The sequence below is a fragment of the Phyllobates terribilis genome, unplaced genomic scaffold (genome assembly GCF_046119375.1).
Source record: "Phyllobates terribilis strain yellow unplaced genomic scaffold, ASM4611937v1 Scaffold_3__8_contigs__length_932513732, whole genome shotgun sequence".
In the NCBI taxonomy this organism is placed as follows: domain Eukaryota; kingdom Metazoa; phylum Chordata; class Amphibia; order Anura; family Dendrobatidae; genus Phyllobates; species Phyllobates terribilis.
In genome coordinates this window covers 443,234,855-443,255,961 of record NW_027362763.1, presented here as the reverse complement: position 1 = coordinate 443,255,961, position 21,107 = coordinate 443,234,855, and the positions used below count along the sequence as shown (strand labels likewise).

The following is a 21,107-nucleotide window of genomic DNA, read 5'->3' as shown; positions in this document are numbered from 1 at the left end:
TGACAAGTTTTGTGCAATTTTTACCCATTTCCCTGTGTGAAAATGTAAAATATGGGGCTAAAATAATTTTGTTTTGTGGCGAAAATGTTATTTCGTGACACACCCATGGTGTCAATATGATCACTGCACCCTTATATTAATTTATTGGGAGATTTAGTTTGTAAAATGAGGCCACTTATTGAAGAGTTCTGCTGTTTCGACACCTCAGGGGCTCTGCCAATGTAACATTACACCCTCAAACCATTCCAGCAAAATCTGCACTACAATATGGTGGTTCTTCCCTTCTGAGCTTTGCAATGTGCCTCAAAAGTAGTTTGTGACCACATATTGGGTATTGGTATATTCAGGAGAAATTGCAAGACCAATTGTACTGTTCATTTTCTCCTATTTATCCCTTTTTTAAAAATTGAAAACTTGGGACCAAAGCAGCATTTTAGTGGAACAAATGGTAATTTTTCATTGACTCAGCCTAATATTCTACAATTCTGTGCATCGCCTGAGGTTTAAAAATGCTCACTACACCTCTAGATGAGTTCTTTGAGAGGTGTAGTTTCCAAAATGGGGTCACTTGTGGGGGTTTCTGCTGTTATGGCATGTCAGGGGCTCTTCAAATGTGACATTGCGTCTGCAATCTATTCCAGCCAAAATTGCGCTCCAGAATTCAATTGTCGCTCCTTCCCTTCCGAGCCCTGCCGTGTACACAAACAGTAATTTTCCACCACATAAGGGGCATAGGTGTACTCTGGAGAAATTGCACAACAAATTGTACTCTCCATTTTCTCCTGTTACCCTGCATGGGTTCAGTGACCGCTCTTTGTATACAGATCGGCGGCTCTAACCACTCCCCCGGCACTGACGCCGGCCCTAATGCTGAGCCTGCTTTCAGTCAGTGCCAGGGGAGCTGTTACAGCCGCCGTTCTCTATACACCAAACGGTGACTGAACACTTGCTAGTGTGACACCTCAGGGGTCTGGTTGCCACAGTGATAGAGATATTACGTCTGAGAGCAGGTGGGAGGTCTCTTGGTCAGGGATCCTATGCATGCCACACCTCCTGCCCAGTCCTGGGAGGGGAAGAACTTCCCCTATATAAACCTAGGGCTGAGGCAGGGTTAGTGAGTAGAGAAGAAGTAGAGACAGAGAAGAGCAGCAGATATAGGAGAAGAACATCAGGAGCTCTGTGGGAACAGTGCTATAAGGAGTCAGGGGCTGGCAGCTGCAGAGCTCGCCCTGACTGAGAAGTTATCACCGGACCCGGAGTCCGAGGCTGTGGGGACTAACTCCTATCCAGCAGCAGAAACCGACCGGCAGGGGATTGCAGGTCCTCTGGCCCAGAAACCCGAAGGCACGGTCACACGCGTGGGACCAGCACCGCCGTGGTGGAGCGAAAGCTACTAGAAGGCCCCGAGTCACCGGCCATACGGGTGAGCACCACACGGTACACTCGGGGACGTGGGCTACTTATACCCGCCTCTAGCAAGGTAGCCAGAAGAGTATCGTTAGTTTGGGAGGCCTACAACTCCGCCTGGCCAGGGGAGATCCCATCTGCTCAAGGACTGACCAGGCCCCAATCGCTAGCCAGTACTCCGGGAGAGTCTATCTTTGTCACCAGTAAAGACCCTGAACTACACCGTACCGTCTCCGAGTGGTTCCTGCTACCTCCATCATCCACGTCGACTGCCCTGAGGCCATACCCCTCCCGTTGGGGGTTATACTATCACGCTGCACAATCCTACCACCGGCCTCAGCGGTCTGCCCTGCAGCAGCAGCTCCTTAGCTGTACTCAACGGGTGGCGTAGTCGTCCAACATCTACCGCTGATACAGCGCCACTTAGTCTGACTCCCTGGGCACGGACCGGATCACCGCCACGAGACTACAACCCTCAACAGATCCGGCTCCGGGTAAGCTCCCGCGTGCGCAACGCTGCGCGACACAGGCCCAGGGGCGCGTCACTAGCGCCACCCCGTGACTGAAACCCGAACGCTGACGGGACAAATAAACTTCATTTACTCCCTGCAGCGGAGGTCTAAGTGCTGGACCCGAGCAGGTTTAAAACGCTATTACCCTGCAGATTAATCCTATATCTGAAGCTTTATAGCATTTTTTTACATGACCGGTTCCCTTTAAGTATAGAGTATCCCTTTATAAAGCAGTCGTTTATATAAACTGGGAACATTTATTGGATTGCAAATCCCGACGCCCAGTGAAAGATTCTGTTTGCCAGCTCTGCGTTTGTTAGATGTTGGTTTAGATATTACTTAGATAACCATCAGGGATCAGTAGTTCTCAACTTCTCATGGGGCCTCAATTGTAAAAACTAGTGCATACAATAAAATTGGAGTTATCTTTTTTCCCAACTGTACTGTAAAACTGCAGGCATATTGGTCCCACAGTATACAATCTTAAATGGGCTCTCTCATCTAAACCACCTTAATTTAAAAAAAAAAACTTGCCTATTACCAGATTAGGGCTGCCCTATTTATTTAAAAACGTGGGTGGGCAGCCTGACTGGTGAATTTTCTAAATCTCACTTAACAAAAGAGGCTCCTAATGTGCCTTTAAGGCCACATTTACACGTTCAGTATTTGGTCAGTAGTATGTTACATCAGTATGTGTAAACCAAAACCAGGAATGCAGCAATCCGAGGGAAAATATAATAGAAACACGTCACTTCTGTATTTATCACCCTCTCCTAGTTTTGGCTTACAAATACTGATGCCAAATCCTGAACGTGTGAATGTGGCCTTATGGACCTGATTTTCTAGCAGAAGTGGTCTGAACTTGGTGGGATCTTGGTATGTAGAGCAGGATCTCACAACCCTCCATGGTCCTCTTTGCTCGTCGAAGAACAAGGTCATGCTCATCGCACTAATCCAGCACGGCTGCATATTTTATTAGGTCATTATCGAAGTGCTGGTTTAGTGCAAAGAACGAGACCTCAGGAAATCTCGCTCTTTCACAACGAAGATGGCCGCCGAAGGTTGAGATTCTGCTCTCTCCTTGATCCTACAATTTGGAACTTGAAACCTGACTTTTGCTGGACAGTTGGGTCTTTTACAGGGACATTAGGGACCTTTTATATGAAATGGGTATTCTGAAATTGTCTCTTGATCAATTCAAAGCTATGCATTCTCTTTAGTTTCCTCAATTCCAGAATTCTAGCAGCGTGAGCTCTCCTCTTCCCTGAGTGACGGCTCTGGTGAGTAGCAGAGCTGTAGTTTTAGTAGGATTATAAGGCCATGTGCCCACATAGGGTTTTTGCGGCTGCGAAAATGCTTGTAAAACAGTCTGCCATGCAAAGCAATGTGAATTCGGATGTGCTGTGCACATGATGCGCTAATTAGCGCACTGAATTCGCATTGCGTTGCAAAACGCAGCATGACCATTTTACCGCAATTACGCTGCAAATTCGCGGCCATTGAGGAACATTGAAACGCAGCAAACCCGCAGGTATATGTGGATTTGCTGCGTTTCAATTAAATGCAATGTCTGCAAATTTGTAGCGTAATTGCGGTGCTTGTGGTACCCAAGATTTAGAGGAGACTACAACTCCTCTTCATCCCGGCTACCACACGGTGAAAAAAAGAAATAAAAAAGTTAAAAATAAAAAACCCTGTATACCCACCTCTCCGGTCTGCTCCCAGCGGCGTCCTCTCTCCTCGGCGTCCCGCAGTGTACTTGCAGGACCTGCGGTGACGTCATTTAGTCAGCTGATGGTCATGCGACCGCTGACATCAGTGGTCAGGTGATGGTCGCATGACCATCAGCTGACTAAATGACGTCACCGCAGGTCCTGCCAGTACACCGCGTGACGCCGAAGAGAGGATCGCCGCAGGGAGGAGACTGGAGAGGTGAGTATACAGGGTTTTTTTATTTTTAACTTAAGGCTATGTGCCCACGTTGCATTTATGAAGCAGAAAATTTCTGCTGCATAAATGCAAGTCCTCTCCCGGAAAAACGCATGCGGAATTCCGCACGCGTTTATCGCGCATTTTTCGCGCGTTTATCACGCGTTTTCCACATGCGTAATTGCCTTGCGTTTTTTATGCATTGGACTAAGGCAATTCCGCTTGCGGAAACGCAAAATTAAATGACATGCTGCGGATTTTTGAACGCGGCATAAACGCTGCGGAAAAATCAGCAACATGTGCATAGAACTTGCGGAATCCCATTGGGGACCATGGGGTGCGGATATACATGCGTTTTTCAAGCGTTTACGCTGCGGAAATTCCGCAGCATATACGCTTGAAAAATGCTACGTGGGCACACAGCCTAAGGCTGTGTGCCCATGATGCATTTTTTAAGCGTTTCCGCAGCGGCAAAAACGCTGCAGAAATGCTTAAAAAACGCATGGTAGAAGGCCTGCCATGTTCCCCAATGATAATCCGCATGTGTTGTGCACATGCTGCGGAAATTTCCGCTGCGGATTATCATTGCGGAAAAAAACGCAGCACTACCAATTATTTTGCGGAAGCGCTGCGTTTTCGCTGCCATTGACTTGCATTGGAACGCATGGATTACGCATCACTGTATATGTAGATGCGCATTCCATGCGTTTCAATGTGCGGATGGTACCCGGGTGTGGAGGGGAGGAGACTCTCCTCTGGACCCAGGTACCATAGAACCTGTGAAAAAAAGAATAAAATAAAAAATAAATGTTATATTTACCTTCTGACGGCCCCTGCTGCGCTTGTCCTCCCATGCCGGCCGCTCGCGATGGACTGAAGGACCTGCGCTGACGTCATAGTCATGTGACGGCGGGTCCTTCAGTGTACCGCGTTCTGCCGGCAGCCAGGACGAAGCGAAGCAAGACTCCGGAGGCCATCAGAAGTCAAGTATAGATTTATTTTTTTTATTTTTAACCATTCTTTGGGGTCACACTATATAAATCCATCTCGGTTGCATGGATTTATATAGTGTGACCAAGTTGACAAGCAGTTTCCAAGTGATGCTAAAATCGCTTGGAAAGCGCTTGTCAACCCGCATGCGGAAATGCATGTGAAGAATGCTTCATATCCTCTTGTCCCTGGCAGGAAAAATACATGTACAATCCGCATGCGTTTTTTCTGCCAGGGAGATGCAGAAACGCTCAGGAAAAATCCGGAGCATTTCTGCATCGTGGGCACAGAGCCTAATTCTTTTTTTTTTTTCTTATACTATAGATGCAGCATTTAAAGCATCTAAGTTGGTCACACAATATAAATCCTAGCCAGTTGCATGGATTTATATTGTGTGACCAACTTGTCAAGCAATTTTCCAAGTGATGCTCAAAATCGCTTGGAAAAGTGCTTAAATAAAACGCGTGTAAAAACGCTTCTCTCTGGCAGAGAAAATGCATGTAAATCTGCATGTGTTTTTTCCTGCCAGAGAGGGGCAAAAACGCTCTGCATCAAATCTGCTACGTGGGCACATAGCTTAAAGCTCCGCACAAGTTCTGCTATAACTCATTCGGCTCTCGGTGGTTTGTTTTAGGTCTGCACTGCTATCACTATATTTACACATAGAGATAATGGGGCATTTGGACAGGCACACAGCTCTGGAGAGCTAGAACTGAGAGCTGTGATTAGGAGACCTGCTGTGAAAGCTGGAGGCTGGTGATTTATAACTGCATCTCTTTAGAACATAAGAGAGATGAGCGTCTTAATGCTGTGTAGAAATTAGTAAGCTGGAGAGATCTAACTGGGATGTTAAGAATTAACACCTCTGAACTCCCCTCCAGGCAGGGCCTGGAGGCCAAACTCCATGGAAACAAGCTGTACACTATGAAAGATAAAATCTGTCATTACAGGAGAATGGCAGTATATAGCATAAAAATAAGCAAGTTTGCAATTGACTTGCCTTTTCTGACTAAAGCAATTTAAGAATTTAAAAGGGTTTTCCCACGAACAAAAGTTCATTTTAAGGCTATGTGCCCACGTAGCAGATTTGATGCAGAGCATTTTTGCCTCTCTCTGGCAGAAAAAAACGCATGCAGATTTACATGCGTTTTTTCTGCCAGAGAGAAGCGTTTTTACATGTGTTTTCGCATGCGTTTTTCCAAGCGATTTTAGCATCACTTGGAAAGTGCTTGACAAGTTGGTCACACTATATAAATCCATGCAACTGGCATGGATTTATATAGTGTGACCAAGTAATAGTTAAAAAAAAAGAATAAGAATGGTAAAAAAAAAAAAAAAAAAAAAAAAGATTATACTCACCTTCCTGGTGTCATCTCTGCTGTGTCCGGTCTCTTGCATTGCTTGCGGTGGTGTGAAGGACCTGCGGTGACATCATTGAGACATGTGATGGGTCCCATGACTCAGTGACGTCATGGCAGGTCCTTCACAACAGCGCGAACATTGCAAGAGACCGGACGGCGTGGACAAAACACTGGGAGGACATCGGAATGTGAGTATAAACTTTATTTTTTATTTTAAATTCTTTTTTTTACAGTTTCTATGGTACCCAGGTCTGGAGGAGACTCTCCTCTCCTCCAGACTTGGGTACCATCCGCACATTAGAACGCGCCAATTACGCAAGTACAGATGCAGTCTTGTGGAATTGGCGCGTTCTAATGCAAGTCAATGGCGGCGATTACCCTGCGTGTCCGCAAAATTAATGGACATGCTGCGTATTTTTGAGCTCAGCATAAACGCTGCGGAAAAATCCGCAGCATGGGCATTGAAAGTGCGGAATTGCATAGGAGACCATGGGGGAAGGTTTACCAAGCGTTTCCCAAGCGTTTACACTGCGGAAATTCCGCAGTGTAAACGCTTGAAAAACGCATCGTGGGCACACAGCCTAACAATTGACTGTGTCTGACCGTGACGCACCCCTGGGCCTTCGTCGCGCGCACGGGAGCTTACCCGGAGCCGGATCTGTTGAGGGTTGTAGTCTCGTGGCGGTGATCCGGTCCGTGCCCAGGGAGTCAGACTAAGTGGCGCTGTATTAGCGGTAGATGATGGACGACTACGCCACCCGTTGAGTACAGCTAAGGAGCTGCTGCTGCAGGGCAGACCGCTGAGGCCGGTGGTAGGATTGTGCAGCGTGATAGTATAACCCCCAACGGGAGGGGTATGGCCTCAGGGCAACCGATGTGGATGATGGGGGTAGCAGGAACCACTCGGAGATGGTACGGTGTAGTTCAGGGTCTTTACTGGTGACAAAGATAGACCCTCCCGGAGTACTGGCTAGCGATTGGGGCCTGGTCAGTCCTTGAGCAGATGGGATCTCCCCTGGCCAGGCGGAGTTGTAGGCCTCCCAAACTAACGATACTCTTCCGGCTACCTTGCTAGAGGCGGGTATAAGTAGCCCACGTCCCTGAGTGTACCGTGTGGTGCTCACCCGTATGGCCGGTGACTCGGGGCCTTCTAGTAGCTTCCGCTCCACGACGGCGGTGCTGGTCCCACGCGTGTGACCGTGCCTTCGGGTTTCTGGGCCAGAGGACCTGCAATCCCCTGCCGGTCGGTTTCTGCTGCTGGATAGGAGTTAGTCCCCACAGCCTCGGACTCCGGGTCCGGTGATAACTTCTCAGTCAGGGCGAGCTCTGCAGCTGCCAGCCCCTGACTCCTTATAGCACTGTTCCCACAGAGCTCCTGATGTTCTTCTCCTATATCTGCTGCTCTTCTCTGTCTCTACTTCTTCTCTACTCACTAACCCTGCCTCAGCCCTAGGTTTATATAGGGGAAGTTCTTCCCCTCCCAGGACTGGGCAGGAGGTGTGGCATGCGTAGGATTCCTGACCAAGAGACCTCCCACCTGCTCTCAGACGTAATATCTCTATCACTGTGGCAACCAGACCCCTGGGGTGTCACAACCGTATACGGGAACATACCACAGCTCCTGGGCAGGGGAGGAAGCAAAAGACAATATGGTCCGTATACGGTCAGACACAGCCAATTTTTAAAATGAACTTTTGTTCATGGGAAAACCCTTTTAAAAATACTGCTTAAACAGTTATTTACAAAATTCACCAGTCTTAGGCTGCGCACTCTTTTCTTAAATAAACAGGGCAGCCCCAGAATAGTTAAAGCCTGTTTAACAGTGAGCCAAGAATCAGGAGTCAAGATTAAAAAAAACACAGGTGAAAGGAAAGCCAGGGCTCGTCGTTTAGGACCCAAAGCAGGGAAAATTTACAGATTTGACCAAAATCCAATTCTGTTTCTAGATGCGGTTCTATAATGTCCATAAGGCCGGGATCCCTCTAGTGTATGGCATCGGTTGCGATATGCTAATGATACTCTGCTCCTGCTCTGCTGCAAGCGAGAGCCAAGTGTCAGTGTTCTGTGCTCCGATCCTCTCGCATTAGAGGATCACAGCACAGCTGCGGCGGAAACGGAGAAAGTAATTTCCCCGTCTCCACTGTTGCTGGCGTCGGTGGGAATTGCACTGCACTCAGGTGATATCCAAGTGCAGTGCGATGTTTCATATGCACACATAGACTTATATGGGTGCGTGCGATCCGATTCCAGCATGCAATCGCAGCATGCTGCGAAGTATTATTTTTTATTTTATTTTTTTAATGTTTCGTCTGATCGGAGCTAAAAAAAAAAAAAAGCTCCACTGAGCACACCATCATAAAATTCAATTGGTACGAATGCAATCTGATTTTTTTAGTGGATTGCATTTGTCCAATTTAATCACAAGTGAGAGCAAGCCCTTAGCCCTAATATGGCATATAGAAAAGGTTTGCTGTGGCTGCTTCAGTTGATCTAATTTTATAGAATAGCATCCTTTCTCCTTCTACAATTGATTGTCTTCAGTATTTTAATGATGTGCTAATAAAAAGGTCTTGTAAAATAACATTGTTTTGTTACAACCCATTCGAAGAAAATGATGCCCATTACTTTTTTCTCTAAAGAATATTTTGAGAAATATATATATTAACCTTTTCATTATGTTGCTTCCTTACAATTATCTACTACCTGGAAAGCAACATAATGTGTCACCAGTGTGGTCCAGGTTTGTGGCCTGCTTTCTCGTTTTGTGCGTTGTTAACGTGCTTTCTTTGAGGGCCATTATGGATTGCTCTCACATTGGCTTCTTGAGTCACACTGCTTCTTTATTGAATAGAGTTCTTGCTGTTTCAGGTTAAAAATAAGTAAATATGGAAACTTGCGGCTCCATTTATCAATTAGCCTGCTGCTTTTGGACAAAGAAGCCACTTGTTTTTTCCCTTCTTGTTCTATGTAATGTATAGTTAACATTTCTTTGAAATACTGGATATTTTTATACTTTATAACATGTTTTTATGGATTCTGAAAGACAATTTACCTCATACCTATGCAAGCTATATTAACAAAAGTTCTCAGCATTTTTACCAAATACTTTGTATGTCTAGCCATCATATTTTGGGAATATACACTGCTCAAAAAAATAAGGGAACACACAAATAACACATCCTAGAGCTAGAATGAATGAAATATCCTCATTGAATACTTTGTTCTGTACCAAGTTGAATGTGCTGACTACAAAATCACACACAAATCATCAATGGAAATCAAATGTATTAACCAATGGAGGCCTGGATTTGGAGTCACCCCCAAAATTAAAGTGGAAAAACACACTACAGGCTGATCCAAGTTTGATGTAATGTCCTTAAAACAAGTCAAAATGAGGCTCAGTATTGTGTGTGGCCTCCACGTGCCTGTATGACCTCCCTACAGCGCCTGGGCATGCTACTGATGAGGATGCGGATGGTCTCCTGTGGATCTCCTCCCAGACCTGGACTAAAGCATCCGCCAACTCCTGGACAGTCAGTGGTGCAACGTGACGTTGGTGGATGGAGCGAGACATGATGTTCTAGATGTGCTCAATCGGATTCAGGTCTGGGGAACGGGCGGGCCAGTCCATAGCTTCAATGCCTTCATCTTGCAGGTCTGGCATTGTCCTGCATTAGGAGGAACCCAGGAAGAACCGCACCAGCATGTGGTCTCACAAGGGGTCTGAGGATCTCCTCTCGGTACCTAATGGCAGTCAGGCTACCTCTGGCGAGCACATGGAGGGCTGTGCGGCCCTCCAAAGAAATGCCACCCCACACCATTACTGACCCACTGCCAAACTGGTCATGCTGAAGGATGTTGCAGGCAGCAGATCACTCTCCATGGCGTCTCCAGACTCTGTCATGTCTGTCACATGTGCTCAGTGTGAGCCTGCTTTCATCTGTGAAGAGCACAGGGCACCAGTGGCGACTTTGCCAATCCTGGTGTTCTGTGGCAAATGCCAAGCATCCTACACGGTGTTGGGCTGTGTGCAGTCCAGAGCTGTGGAGTCTGTAAGCCAAACCTGCGACTCCGACTCCTCAATTTCATAGTTACATAGTTTATAAGGCTGAAAAAAGACAAGCGTCCATCCAGTTCAGCCTATTTCTTGTGCACTGCAGCTATTCCGCAGCGTTGATCCAGGGGAAGGCAAAAAAAAACCCATGCGGTATAGGCCAATTTACATCATTGAGGAAAAATTCACTTCCCGACACCAATCTGGCAGTCAGATTAAATCCCTGGATTAATTAACTAAGCATAAGATGTAATTTTATTGTTCTCAAGAAAGGCGTCCAGGCCTCTCTTGAACTCATTAAGTGAGTTGGACATCACCACTTCCTCTCCCAGAGAGTTCCAGAGTCTCACGGCTCTGACCGTAAAGAATCCCCTTCTATGCTGGTGCAGGAACCTCCTTTGCTCCAGACGCATAGTGTGCCCCCTCGTCTTTGTCACCATCCTTGGTATAAACAGGTCATGGGAGAGATCTCTGTACTGCCCCCTGATGTATTTATACATGTTTGAGGTCTCCCCTAAGCCTTCTCTTTTCCAACGTAAATAGGCCTAATTTTGACAACCTCTCCCTTACACCGACTCCACGACTCAGACTCCCACATATATTGCTTATATTTAAGTGAAAAATTTATTGTAGTACAATGTGAACATCAGACATTTAATCATGTTTATGATACAATAATCAAGATATTTTGATAGAATATAATATATATTTATTGGAATACAACTTTAGAACACAAAAAACTAATAAATTGTAAATATTTAATACACTATGTAATATCGATTATATATATATATATATATATATATATATATATATATATATATATATATATAAATATGTGTATATGTATGTGTGTGCATTATAATTTTCAACAAAAACATACTAAATAACATTTGTGCAGTCTATGAATTTGTTCTAAGAAATAGTATTGCCTCCATCAGATCCTCCTTCATAGATGACTTCAAATCTGACCTGATAATTTTAAGGTTAGAGAACAACCTCTCTACACTAACTTGGGTTGGAGGCAAAGCCGTAACCACATGGGCAACATCTCTAACAATTTCCGGGTATAAAGGAATTGCCTCATGCAGTCAGTTTTGATGAACGGTTGAATTTTTCTATTTCTTTGAGAGCAAGTGAAACATTTTGCTGAAATATGGTCAATCTGCTTGCTATAGGAGACGGAGTGAAATCTTTTTCCTTGCGGCAATGCTTTGCCTGCTCCATGTCATCCAAATACTTGTCAAAGTCAAACTCCTCATCTGATCAGAATGAAGATATGGCAGCAGTAGCACTGTCAGGACCCAAGTCCTCTTGCGCCTGGCAGTCCTCCTGTAGGCCACTCATCCTAACTGCTACCTCAGTCAGAGCTTCTTTTCCTTTAGTAAGCTGTTGATCATCAAGCAGTATACGATGACTTGGGTCCACATAAACAACTGCCAGAAAAATGTTATTTTCCAATAGCTGTCTCTCTCTCCGTTACATTGAAGCAGAAATGCCATCTGCGATTAAACCTCCTCTTTGGGACAGGCAAAATAGCAAGTTCTTCCACTTCCTTATGAAAATGCCAGGCGTTAAATCCTCGCCTGTAATTTTTTAGTCATGGTAAATGGGTGGTTAAGCAATTCCTTCAATTCAGTCACCTGTGTCCATTGACCTTCATTTAGGGTTACCTGAGGGTTCGCCATATCTATAAGAAACGGTTTTAGTTCAAGCAATCGCTCAATCATTAAATAAGTGCTGCCCCACCGAGTGGCTTGATCGACAATTGCTCCTTTCCCAGCACGTCTCTTCAAGATGGAATCAATTTTAGGGGTTCTGGCGGCAATAACCAATTTCCTCACTTTTCCAGTCAGATTTCCAGCATGTCCCTCTTGCAGACTATCTCTTATTGCCAGCTGCAGCGTGTGCACAACACAGCGCATGTGATGAATAGGAAAGAGGTGTGAAGCAGCTTCAACAAGATCATCTATTTCTAAAGTATCATTTTGCTGTTCTTCTGTCGTAATATCTGTTTGTTCCTCAGTTACATGAACAGCACTGTGGCCTTCCATCTCAAACATACTGAATCCTACATTTTCTTCTAGCTGTTGTTCATTCCTCTCATTCATCAGTTTAATTGAACTTATCATGTTTGAAGCATTGTCCGTTACAATAGCAAGAACCTGTTCTTTTTTGAGTTTGTAATCTTGCAGAACTTTTTCCACTAAGACCTGGAGAAACTGGTTGGTGTGATGAGCTTCAGTATCTTTTACTGCCAGTGTCTTAGTAATTATTTCTTTGTTGTCGCAAACATATCAAACATTGATGGCAAAATAGTTCACTCTGTGACGTGTGCTGGCATCCATTTTAAGAAACAAAAAGACTCTCAAAAGACGCTTCATAAGATCTTCCTTTTGTTTAAGGGCTTCTCCAATCACTAATTTTCTAATACTTTCTCTTTCCAGAGAAACACCAAGTTTGCGGGCCATTTCTCCATTAAGAGCTGTAAAAGCTGGTCGTGCAAATAATGATAATGGTACACTGTCCTTCACAACAAGCTGTGTGAGCTGACTTTTAAAAATATCTGCTGTCATTGTTAGTTACTTTGTCACTAACAAAATATCTTGTTAATGATGTTTGAGATGCTTTCCTCCTCCTTTGCCTGGCAGGAAGTGCTGGGCGCGGGTTTCTTGGTGCTGGGCGCGGGTTTCTTGGTGCTGGGCGCGGGGTTCTTGGTGCTGGGCGCGGGGTTCTTGGTGCTGGGCGTGGGGTTCTTGGTGCTGCTGTTATCTTTCTCAGTCACAGCTTTGAAAACTTCTGGGTGGAAGCGTTTTAAATGTCTTTTTAGATTGGAAGCTCTTGTAGGAGCATTTTTATCACTGCCTGAGTATGCGCTGATTTTGGCATCACAGCATTTGTTTTCCTCTGGGTCACTTGTCATACATTGACACACAATATTTTTCATCTTGAGTCACTGTGAAATGCTCAAATACAGCTGACTTCATGGGGAGCTTCTTAGACATTTTTGTAATCCTATAAATTCACTCTCAAAATAATTTTGTCCTATAAAATAATGTATATTATAATTCCAGCAAGAACAGGGAACCATGTACAGTGGGGAAAATAAGAATTTGATACACTGACAATTTTGCAAGTTTTCCCACCTACAAAGAATGGAGAGGTCTGTAATTGTGCACTTCACCTGTGAGAGACAGACTAAAAAAATCCAGAAAATCACAGTGTACGATTTAAATATGCATTTTATTGCATGAAATACGTATTTGATACAATAGAAAAACAGAACTTAATATTTGGTACAGAAACCTTTGTTTGCAATTACAGAGGTCAGACATTTCCTGTAGATTCTGTCTCTCACAGTTGAAGTGTACCTATGATTAAAAATTTCAGACCTCTCTATTCTTTGTAGGTGGGAATCGACAGTGTATCAAATACATACTTTCCCCACTGTATAATTTTAGATACAAATAAAACAAACTTTGCATAAATCAATAGTACAGATGACAAATATAAAGTTTGTAAAATATGTTATTAGATAGCTTTACTTTGAATTTCCAATCTCAGGCTTTTCTTAGGGTACAGCTCACTAAATGCTTCACAGTCTATGAAGAGGGGAGGAGGGAGGGAGCAAGTTTTTTGTGTATCATACTCCAGGAACAAAGAAACTGATAACGGAGCTAATAACTTGATGTTTTGGCTTCTATACCTATACAAGTCCTCATATAAGTCCTCATCAATCCTGTTGCTGTATTTTCCCTGTATATTTTATGTATATTGTATAGTAGCCTAGCTTCCCAAAAGTATATGAGCTCAAAGAAAAAACAAACAAGCATCAAGCATACAGAGAGAACATACAGTATACTGGACTATTGATTTATGCAGTTTATTGAAAGTTTAAATATGCTTTAAGAAGTAATTACCTTAATCTTGTTATCCTGTTCACTCTAGCAATTCTTCTGAGATGAGTGCAAGCCTTCCTCCTTTGAGTGTGTTTACTTTTTAACCTGGTCTGTAGAGGAGAAGCTTCACTGGTGCTGGAGACAGTGCAGCACTGACTTATCTCAGCTAAGACAAAGCCTAGATCCTCAGCCTGCATTCACACCATGGGCGTAGCCAGGATCAAAACTAGGGGGGAGGGGGGGGCAGAACCTCATACTGCACACCTCAGCTGCTGCAGAACCTCATACTGCACACCCCTACACTTGAAAATAAGGCCTGCACCTTAAGAAGATGTGGTGAATGCAGTCTATTTATTCCAACTATCAATTGATGTTGATGTGTTACTGAAGACTAGCATTGCCTGTCCTGGGCGTCCTTTTGGGCATCTATGAGGTGTACCTGACTGGTGCTAAAAAAAAAGGAGTGTTAATCTGTGTGCTACCCGGCTTTCATTGTTTTTGGTACAGATAAGATATGGATAGACAGATATGGATAGATAGATACAGGGATGGATGGATAAATATATGGAAAGATAGATGACAGCCATATGAAGGGATAGCTGGAGGGATGGCTAGAGGGAGGGATAGTGTGTGATAGACAGATGACAGCTACAGACAGCAAATAGTACATTGCACATATCGCACATATAGTTCACACACATTGTACAGAGAGCACATAATAATCACCTACAATATTAGCATTAGTTACCTTTCTGTGACAGAGATGAGCAGTAGTACTTTCACTTTCTCCAGCTCGGGGCCCAGGAATCGGATCCTGTGCAGGGCAGGCACCCCTCCCCCTCCTCTCTCTGGTGAAGACGGCAGAAGACAGGACAGAGGATGGGAGATTGCCCCCTGCAGTCTGGAGCCAGTGCAGGACGGGAGCACTGCAGCATACAAGTGAGTTTTGATAGGTGCGTGCCCCTGCTTCTAGGGGGGGGGGGGGGCAGCTGCCCCCGCCCCTCGCTAGCTACGGCCAAGATTCACACGCAGCGTTTTTGCGGATCCTTTTTTTTTTGCAGTAAAATGCAGTGTCTCTGGGCATCCTAGCAAAGTCGATGGGTTTCAAGATATGACATTCAGACACATCATTTTGTGAGGATCCGTTTTTTGGCTCAAAAGCGGATCCTCACAAAGAATGAGCATGTCAGTTTGTACAGCGTTTTTCTAATCTGCTTTTGCTATTGAAAACATTATCTATGAGCTCAAAAACCTTTCAGGTGATGCGTTTTTTTTAAAAAGCTGATCTGCTTTTGCAGCTGAAAAACGTATCCTCAAAAAACACAGCAAAAACGCTGTGTGTGAATGTAGCCTTAGATCAGGAATAGAACAGCCATTTATAGGACATTTCATAACTTTCCCAAATTCCTATGAAAAAATATTCCCCACAAACTGCATTGATCTACTGCACCCAATTTATTATATATTTTAGGAGTCGGTCCATTTTATACCGACTCCGACTCCACCAAAATGAGCACCGACTCCACGACTCCGACTCCACAGCCCTGGTGAGCACAACCCCAATATGTGGACGTCTGGCCCTCATACCACCCTCATGAAATCGGTTTCTAACTGTTTGTGCAGACACATGCACATTTGTGGCCTGCTGGAGGTTATTTTGCAGGGCTCTGGCAGTGCTCCTCCTGTTCCTCCTTGCACAAATTGTGCATTGTGTTGTTTAAGTGTTCTCTTTATTTTTTTGAGCAGTGTATACTATCAGGACACGAGTGCATGGAGGCTTTAGGCACAGTTTATCTGGGCAGACTTTGGGATTTTGCTTGAAGTAGGTAAAAGTGTGAAATGCACTCTCTTGGTGTTACTTGGCATTATTTGAGTAATATAAGGCACTGGGACCATTTTCACAAGGCTGGAAGTATTTTTACACTGTAATTGTCCATATTTGCTACTCGTACATTTTTATCTTGATCTGTACATTTTCTGGTTGATCCTTAAAGGGAACCTGTCATGTCAATAACAGTTTTAACATGCAGGTATGTGGTTAATCTGTATGTTAAAGGGGTTGTCCACTACTTTCACATTGATGCCTTATCGATAGGATAGGGCATCAGTGTATGATCGGCCAGGGACCCGCACCCTCGCCGATCAGTTGTTATCGGTGTCGGCGGCGGCCGCTGGCAGGAAGTGCTTACTTGTGTTTGGCCGTCAAGTTGCAGTGACCGGTGCGGGGTACTGCACATCCGCCTCCTATTCAATTCAATGGGAGGCGGATGTGCAGTACCCCACGGCGGCCAAGCACCACAGGTAAGCACTTACGGCCGCCGTCACCGATAACAGCTGATCGGCGGGGGTGCCGGGTGCGGGTCCCCGGCCGATCATACATTGATGCCCTATCCTATGGATAGGGCATCAATGTGAAAGTAGTGGACAACTTCTTTAATAGACCACAATAAATACCATTTACCTATAGATATGGTGGCAATCTGCAGGTAAAGAGGGTATAAATCCTGTTTAGTCGGCTTACTTCAGCAGTGGCTACAGAGCGAAAGTGAAGTTGTTTTTCCCTGCAGCTGTTCACTTCCAATCATTTGGGTGTTGCATGAAACAGTTAGTTGTCAACCATTCCCCTGCACGGTGATTGACACATGCTGCAGAGCAGGCTGTCAATGTACCAGAGAGTGATTACAGAGCGCTCTGTGCACCACCCTGATGACTGGAAGTGAGCGGCTGCAGGGAGACTATAATATTGTTTTCCTAGCCACTGCTTTAGTAAGGTAGCCAGACATGATTTAAATGCAATACCTGCAGATTACCTCTATTTGTAGATTGAGAGCCCTCGCGGGCAGGGTCCTCTATTCTCCTGTGTCAATCGGCGACTTGTATTGTTTAAGATTATTGTACTGGTTGTTTATTATGTATACACCTTTTCACATGTAAAACGCCATGGAATAAATGGCGCTATAATAATAAATAATGTTATCTGTAGGTAAATGGCATTTAATGAGGTGACCATTTCCTAAGATTTCTTGGGAAACAAATCAGTATTTGCCTCAGTTCACGAAGTGTAAATTTGTGGATTCGTATAAATGACTTCTTTTGTTCTGGCTTGGTTAGTTCACGTTGTGGCGGTTGTGTTTTTACGTTTTTTTTTTTACTTTCCTTTTTTAGATCAAATCTGAAGTCCCCTTACTTAAACAAGAGGATTTGAGACTTCCAAAGAATATGATGAGAAATGAGACTTTTGGAATCTCATTGGACAACATTCCCAAGGGAAAGATTTCTATTGTTGAGGCACTGACTATTTTAAGCAATCACAAAACTTCTCCGAAGACATGGACAGCAGAGAAAATAGCTGGAGATTACAGTCTAGACATAGAGGACACTAAAGCCATGTTGGACTATTTCATACCTTTTGATGTAAAGATCACATCAAAGGATGAGGAGAAAATTGCTGAAAAGTAGGACTGCTAGACTCAACCTAAGGAAGACTGGGGTTGAATTTGTGATTTTGTTCTTTAATTTAAATTCTGCAAATTGTATTTTAAAGTAAATATATTTTGTAATCTGTCTGAGTCTGTCAGTACTGGCTAGTCAGTATGTCCCAAAAGAAAGGGAATACATCCAATATACATTACAGTAACAGAGTTAAGTTTTTTTTTACCTTCAGTATTCTCTCATGTATCTATAATATAACGCTACAAGCGTCCCTCTGTCCGAAGCCTTTATAGACTGTGCAAGCGCGACACGCCTGCGCAGTCTGGCTCCAGACAGAAGAACGCATGGAGCCGTTACAGGTAAGAGGAGTGTATGGCGCCTGAGATCTTGGTATGCGTAGTCACTGAACGCATACCACGATCTCCGGCGCCATACTTACCTGACCGGGAGGAGCGTTGCCACGGCGCCTCTCTTCTGGCCGGAGACCGGGGGAGGAGTGCGGCATCGAAATTGGCATATGCGCATAGCCGGCAGAACAGTACGCAGCGCTGGAGCACAGGGAAGAAAGGTGAGTATAAGTGTTTATTTTTTTGTGTATGTGCAGCGTGATAGGGATGAGGTTGAGGGGGGCCATGCATACCAGGATTGGGGTTGAGGGGGGCCATGCATACCAGGATTGGGGTTGAGGGGGGCCATGCATACCAGGATTGGGGTTGAGGGGTGCCATGCATACCAGGATTGGGGGTGAGGGGTGCCATGCATACCAGGATTGGTGGTGAGGGGTGCCATGCATACTAGGATAGGATGGGGGCAGCACATAACAGGATGGGAGACCATATACCAATAAAAATGCTTATCACCTGGGCGCAGAACGGGTTCAATAGCTAGTATGACAGTCAGGAAGTTCTTTATACAGAGATTTCTCAATGTTTTAGAAGATTTAATTTAACTTTATGTGAAATATTTATGCAATTTTGCTTTGATACAATGAAGACAACACATAGTTGAAAATCCTTATAATATAAATAATTATGAATTCTAGTTAAAGGTAAATATGCATTTCTACATAAAGTAATAGTATGGCTGTATAGCCATCTTTTTCCCAATAAAAATATTATACTTTTTTTTTTGTTCAGATCAGTTGTGCTAGTCATGAGAATTCGGCAATGGAGGAACAGACTGGCCATGTAAAGGCATTGCTGGACTTGTCTGTGAAAGAGCTACATGTACATATAAATAGTTTGGGAGCTAACAAATACCCTTTATTTAATTTACCAATTTACCATACTTGCAGACTGCTAAATTGCGCCTATTAAGTTTGTTTAACTGTAGGTTCGTTAAACCTCTCCTTTCAACATCAAGCATAGAGAAAACCAGTTTGAAAACTGTTTCTCTTGCGGATTGCTGCATAAGGCCACGGCCCCACTATCAGTATTTGGTCAGTATTTTTTCTCAGGAGTGGGAGCCAAAACTAGGAGTGGGTGCTAAATGCAGAATTGGTGACTTGTTTCTATTATACCTTTTCTCTGATTGTTCCTCACCTGGTTTTGGCTCCCACTCCTGAGAAAAGATACTGACCAAATACTGATAGTGGGGCCATGCCTAACTCTTCCAGGAGCTTGATCAAGCCTTACAGACTGACAATTCACTTATGCAGTATTTTTTAGCCACAAATGGGAATGGATACACAAGTACTAATGAAGGAGCTACTTAGAATTCTATCTTGTATCTCTCACACCATAATTCAGACTTAGATCCAATTCAGACTTTGATGAAACTCGTTTTATGTGCTGACTGACTGCAAGTATCCTGACTCTAACTCAACATAGGTGTGAGCTTGGGTCAATAGTCCAGTGGCCAGTCCATACATGACGGTCTGCATACAGATTATGGTTCACAGTTATCTGAATTTGCCCATAGTGCTCATGCACGGATTCTCAATGCGTCCTTCCTAAAGGTTAAGTTTGGTGATCTTGACTTCCAAAAGAATTCACTAGGTGGTGATGTTATGGAAGGATGCTTCTTTGAAGTGGGTCATGTCATGATTTTTTTTCCTTTTACATCCATGTTAAATCAGACCAAAAAAAAAACTGTCCCAGTGCCCCCCCCCCTCCCCCATCAAATCTCTATTACATGCAAAATAGAGAAGTAATAGGGCTGCGCCTAAAGCCTTAGGCTGTGTTTACACATTGCAGCTTTGATTTTCCATCACCGCCACATGTCAATGCAGCCTCATTCAGATGCCCCTTTTTCATGTATAGATGTATCCAAATTTAACGTTACAAAATATTGCGACATCTTGATAACTTTTCTCAGAAAGTTATGTTGCTGCTTACATGGATTACGATTTTTATAACATTGTAAAAGCCATTGTCTGATGTCAAATTATGTGTCAGATTACATTTTTCTAAATCGTGATATCTCAGTGCTGTCATTTTTGTTCTTTTAACCATGGCTGTATCTGTACATGGTCTACGTGGGTCTTTCATATAAAGAACACATACCCATTACAGTCTGTGTGGCTATTCATATGTCTGTGGACCACTCGGTCACCAAAAAGAAAATCAATACTTGTCTACTTTTAATCCGATAGTGAGGTAGAGTTGGCACTCAGCGGCTTAAAGAGTGGGTGCTCCTTGGTAAATTTGTCAACATAAGAACGATTAAACCAGGCACTTCAAGATGAAATGATTATGCATTTATTAACATCAGCTAAAAGGTCTATGTGCAGTGGGCCAACGTTTTGGTGAACATGGCCAGAAAAGGATACATGCTGTCGCAGCTACATCAACCTGTATCCTTTTCTAGCCGTGAAACGTTGGCCCACTGCACACAGACATTTTTGCTGATGTTAATAAACTCCTAATCCTTTCATCTTGAATTGGAGTGCTTGGTTTACCTTTCTTTTGATCCTAATCATGGGTCAAACTTAACAATGCAGCTGAGAGCACACATTGCCATCTGTGCACTGTCCATCTTTAACCCCTATACAACTTTGGACGTATACGTCCAGGTCTCCTGATACTTAATGACGTTAGACGTATGGATACGTTATATCTTTAATGTGGCGCGGGCGCGGTGATCGCATTAAAATGCCGGTGCCATCTTGCAGTTGGCCACATGCAGTCGTCGCCCCGGAGGGTGGCAAGGCCCCCGAACTACGATCTCTGTGATTGGCTGTTCAGAATTCTGAACAGCCAATCGCAGGGTTTCTTAGTGTTTCAGGCAATCAGGTTGCCTGAAATACTGATGTCCAGCCTACGATCGGTGCTGTAAAGCCGGTGCTGGAGCCTAGGAACGCTGGCGTCACCTGCACCAGCTTTGATTTTATACGATTGACGATGACATCGATCGCACCAATCAAAGCGCACATATGGAGGGTGACCTGGTAGTGACCGTCCTGTACTTCCTCATTCTAGCTGCAAATTTGTACAGGGCCCTCTGCGTGCTGTGCTTGGCCTTGTGGTGCCACAAAAGCCTGTGCATTCACAGTTGTTACTGCTGCTGTCTGTGCTCCTGCTGC

At 44.2% G+C, this 21,107-nt stretch overlaps 1 protein-coding gene across 1 annotated transcript in view; it reads left to right on the top strand.

Moving 5' to 3' along the window:
• Positions 1-18,210, top strand: part of NDUFAF4 (NADH:ubiquinone oxidoreductase complex assembly factor 4) — a 35,253-nt gene extending 17,043 nt beyond the window's left edge. Inside the window, exon 3 of the mRNA XM_073673169.1 lies at positions 17,318-18,210. Within this exon, the coding sequence (XP_073529270.1) occupies positions 17,318-17,611 (294 nt within the window). The 3' untranslated portion in view covers positions 17,612-18,210. The remainder of the gene's footprint in view (positions 1-17,317) is intronic.
• Positions 18,211-21,107: the final 2,897 nt, after the last annotated feature.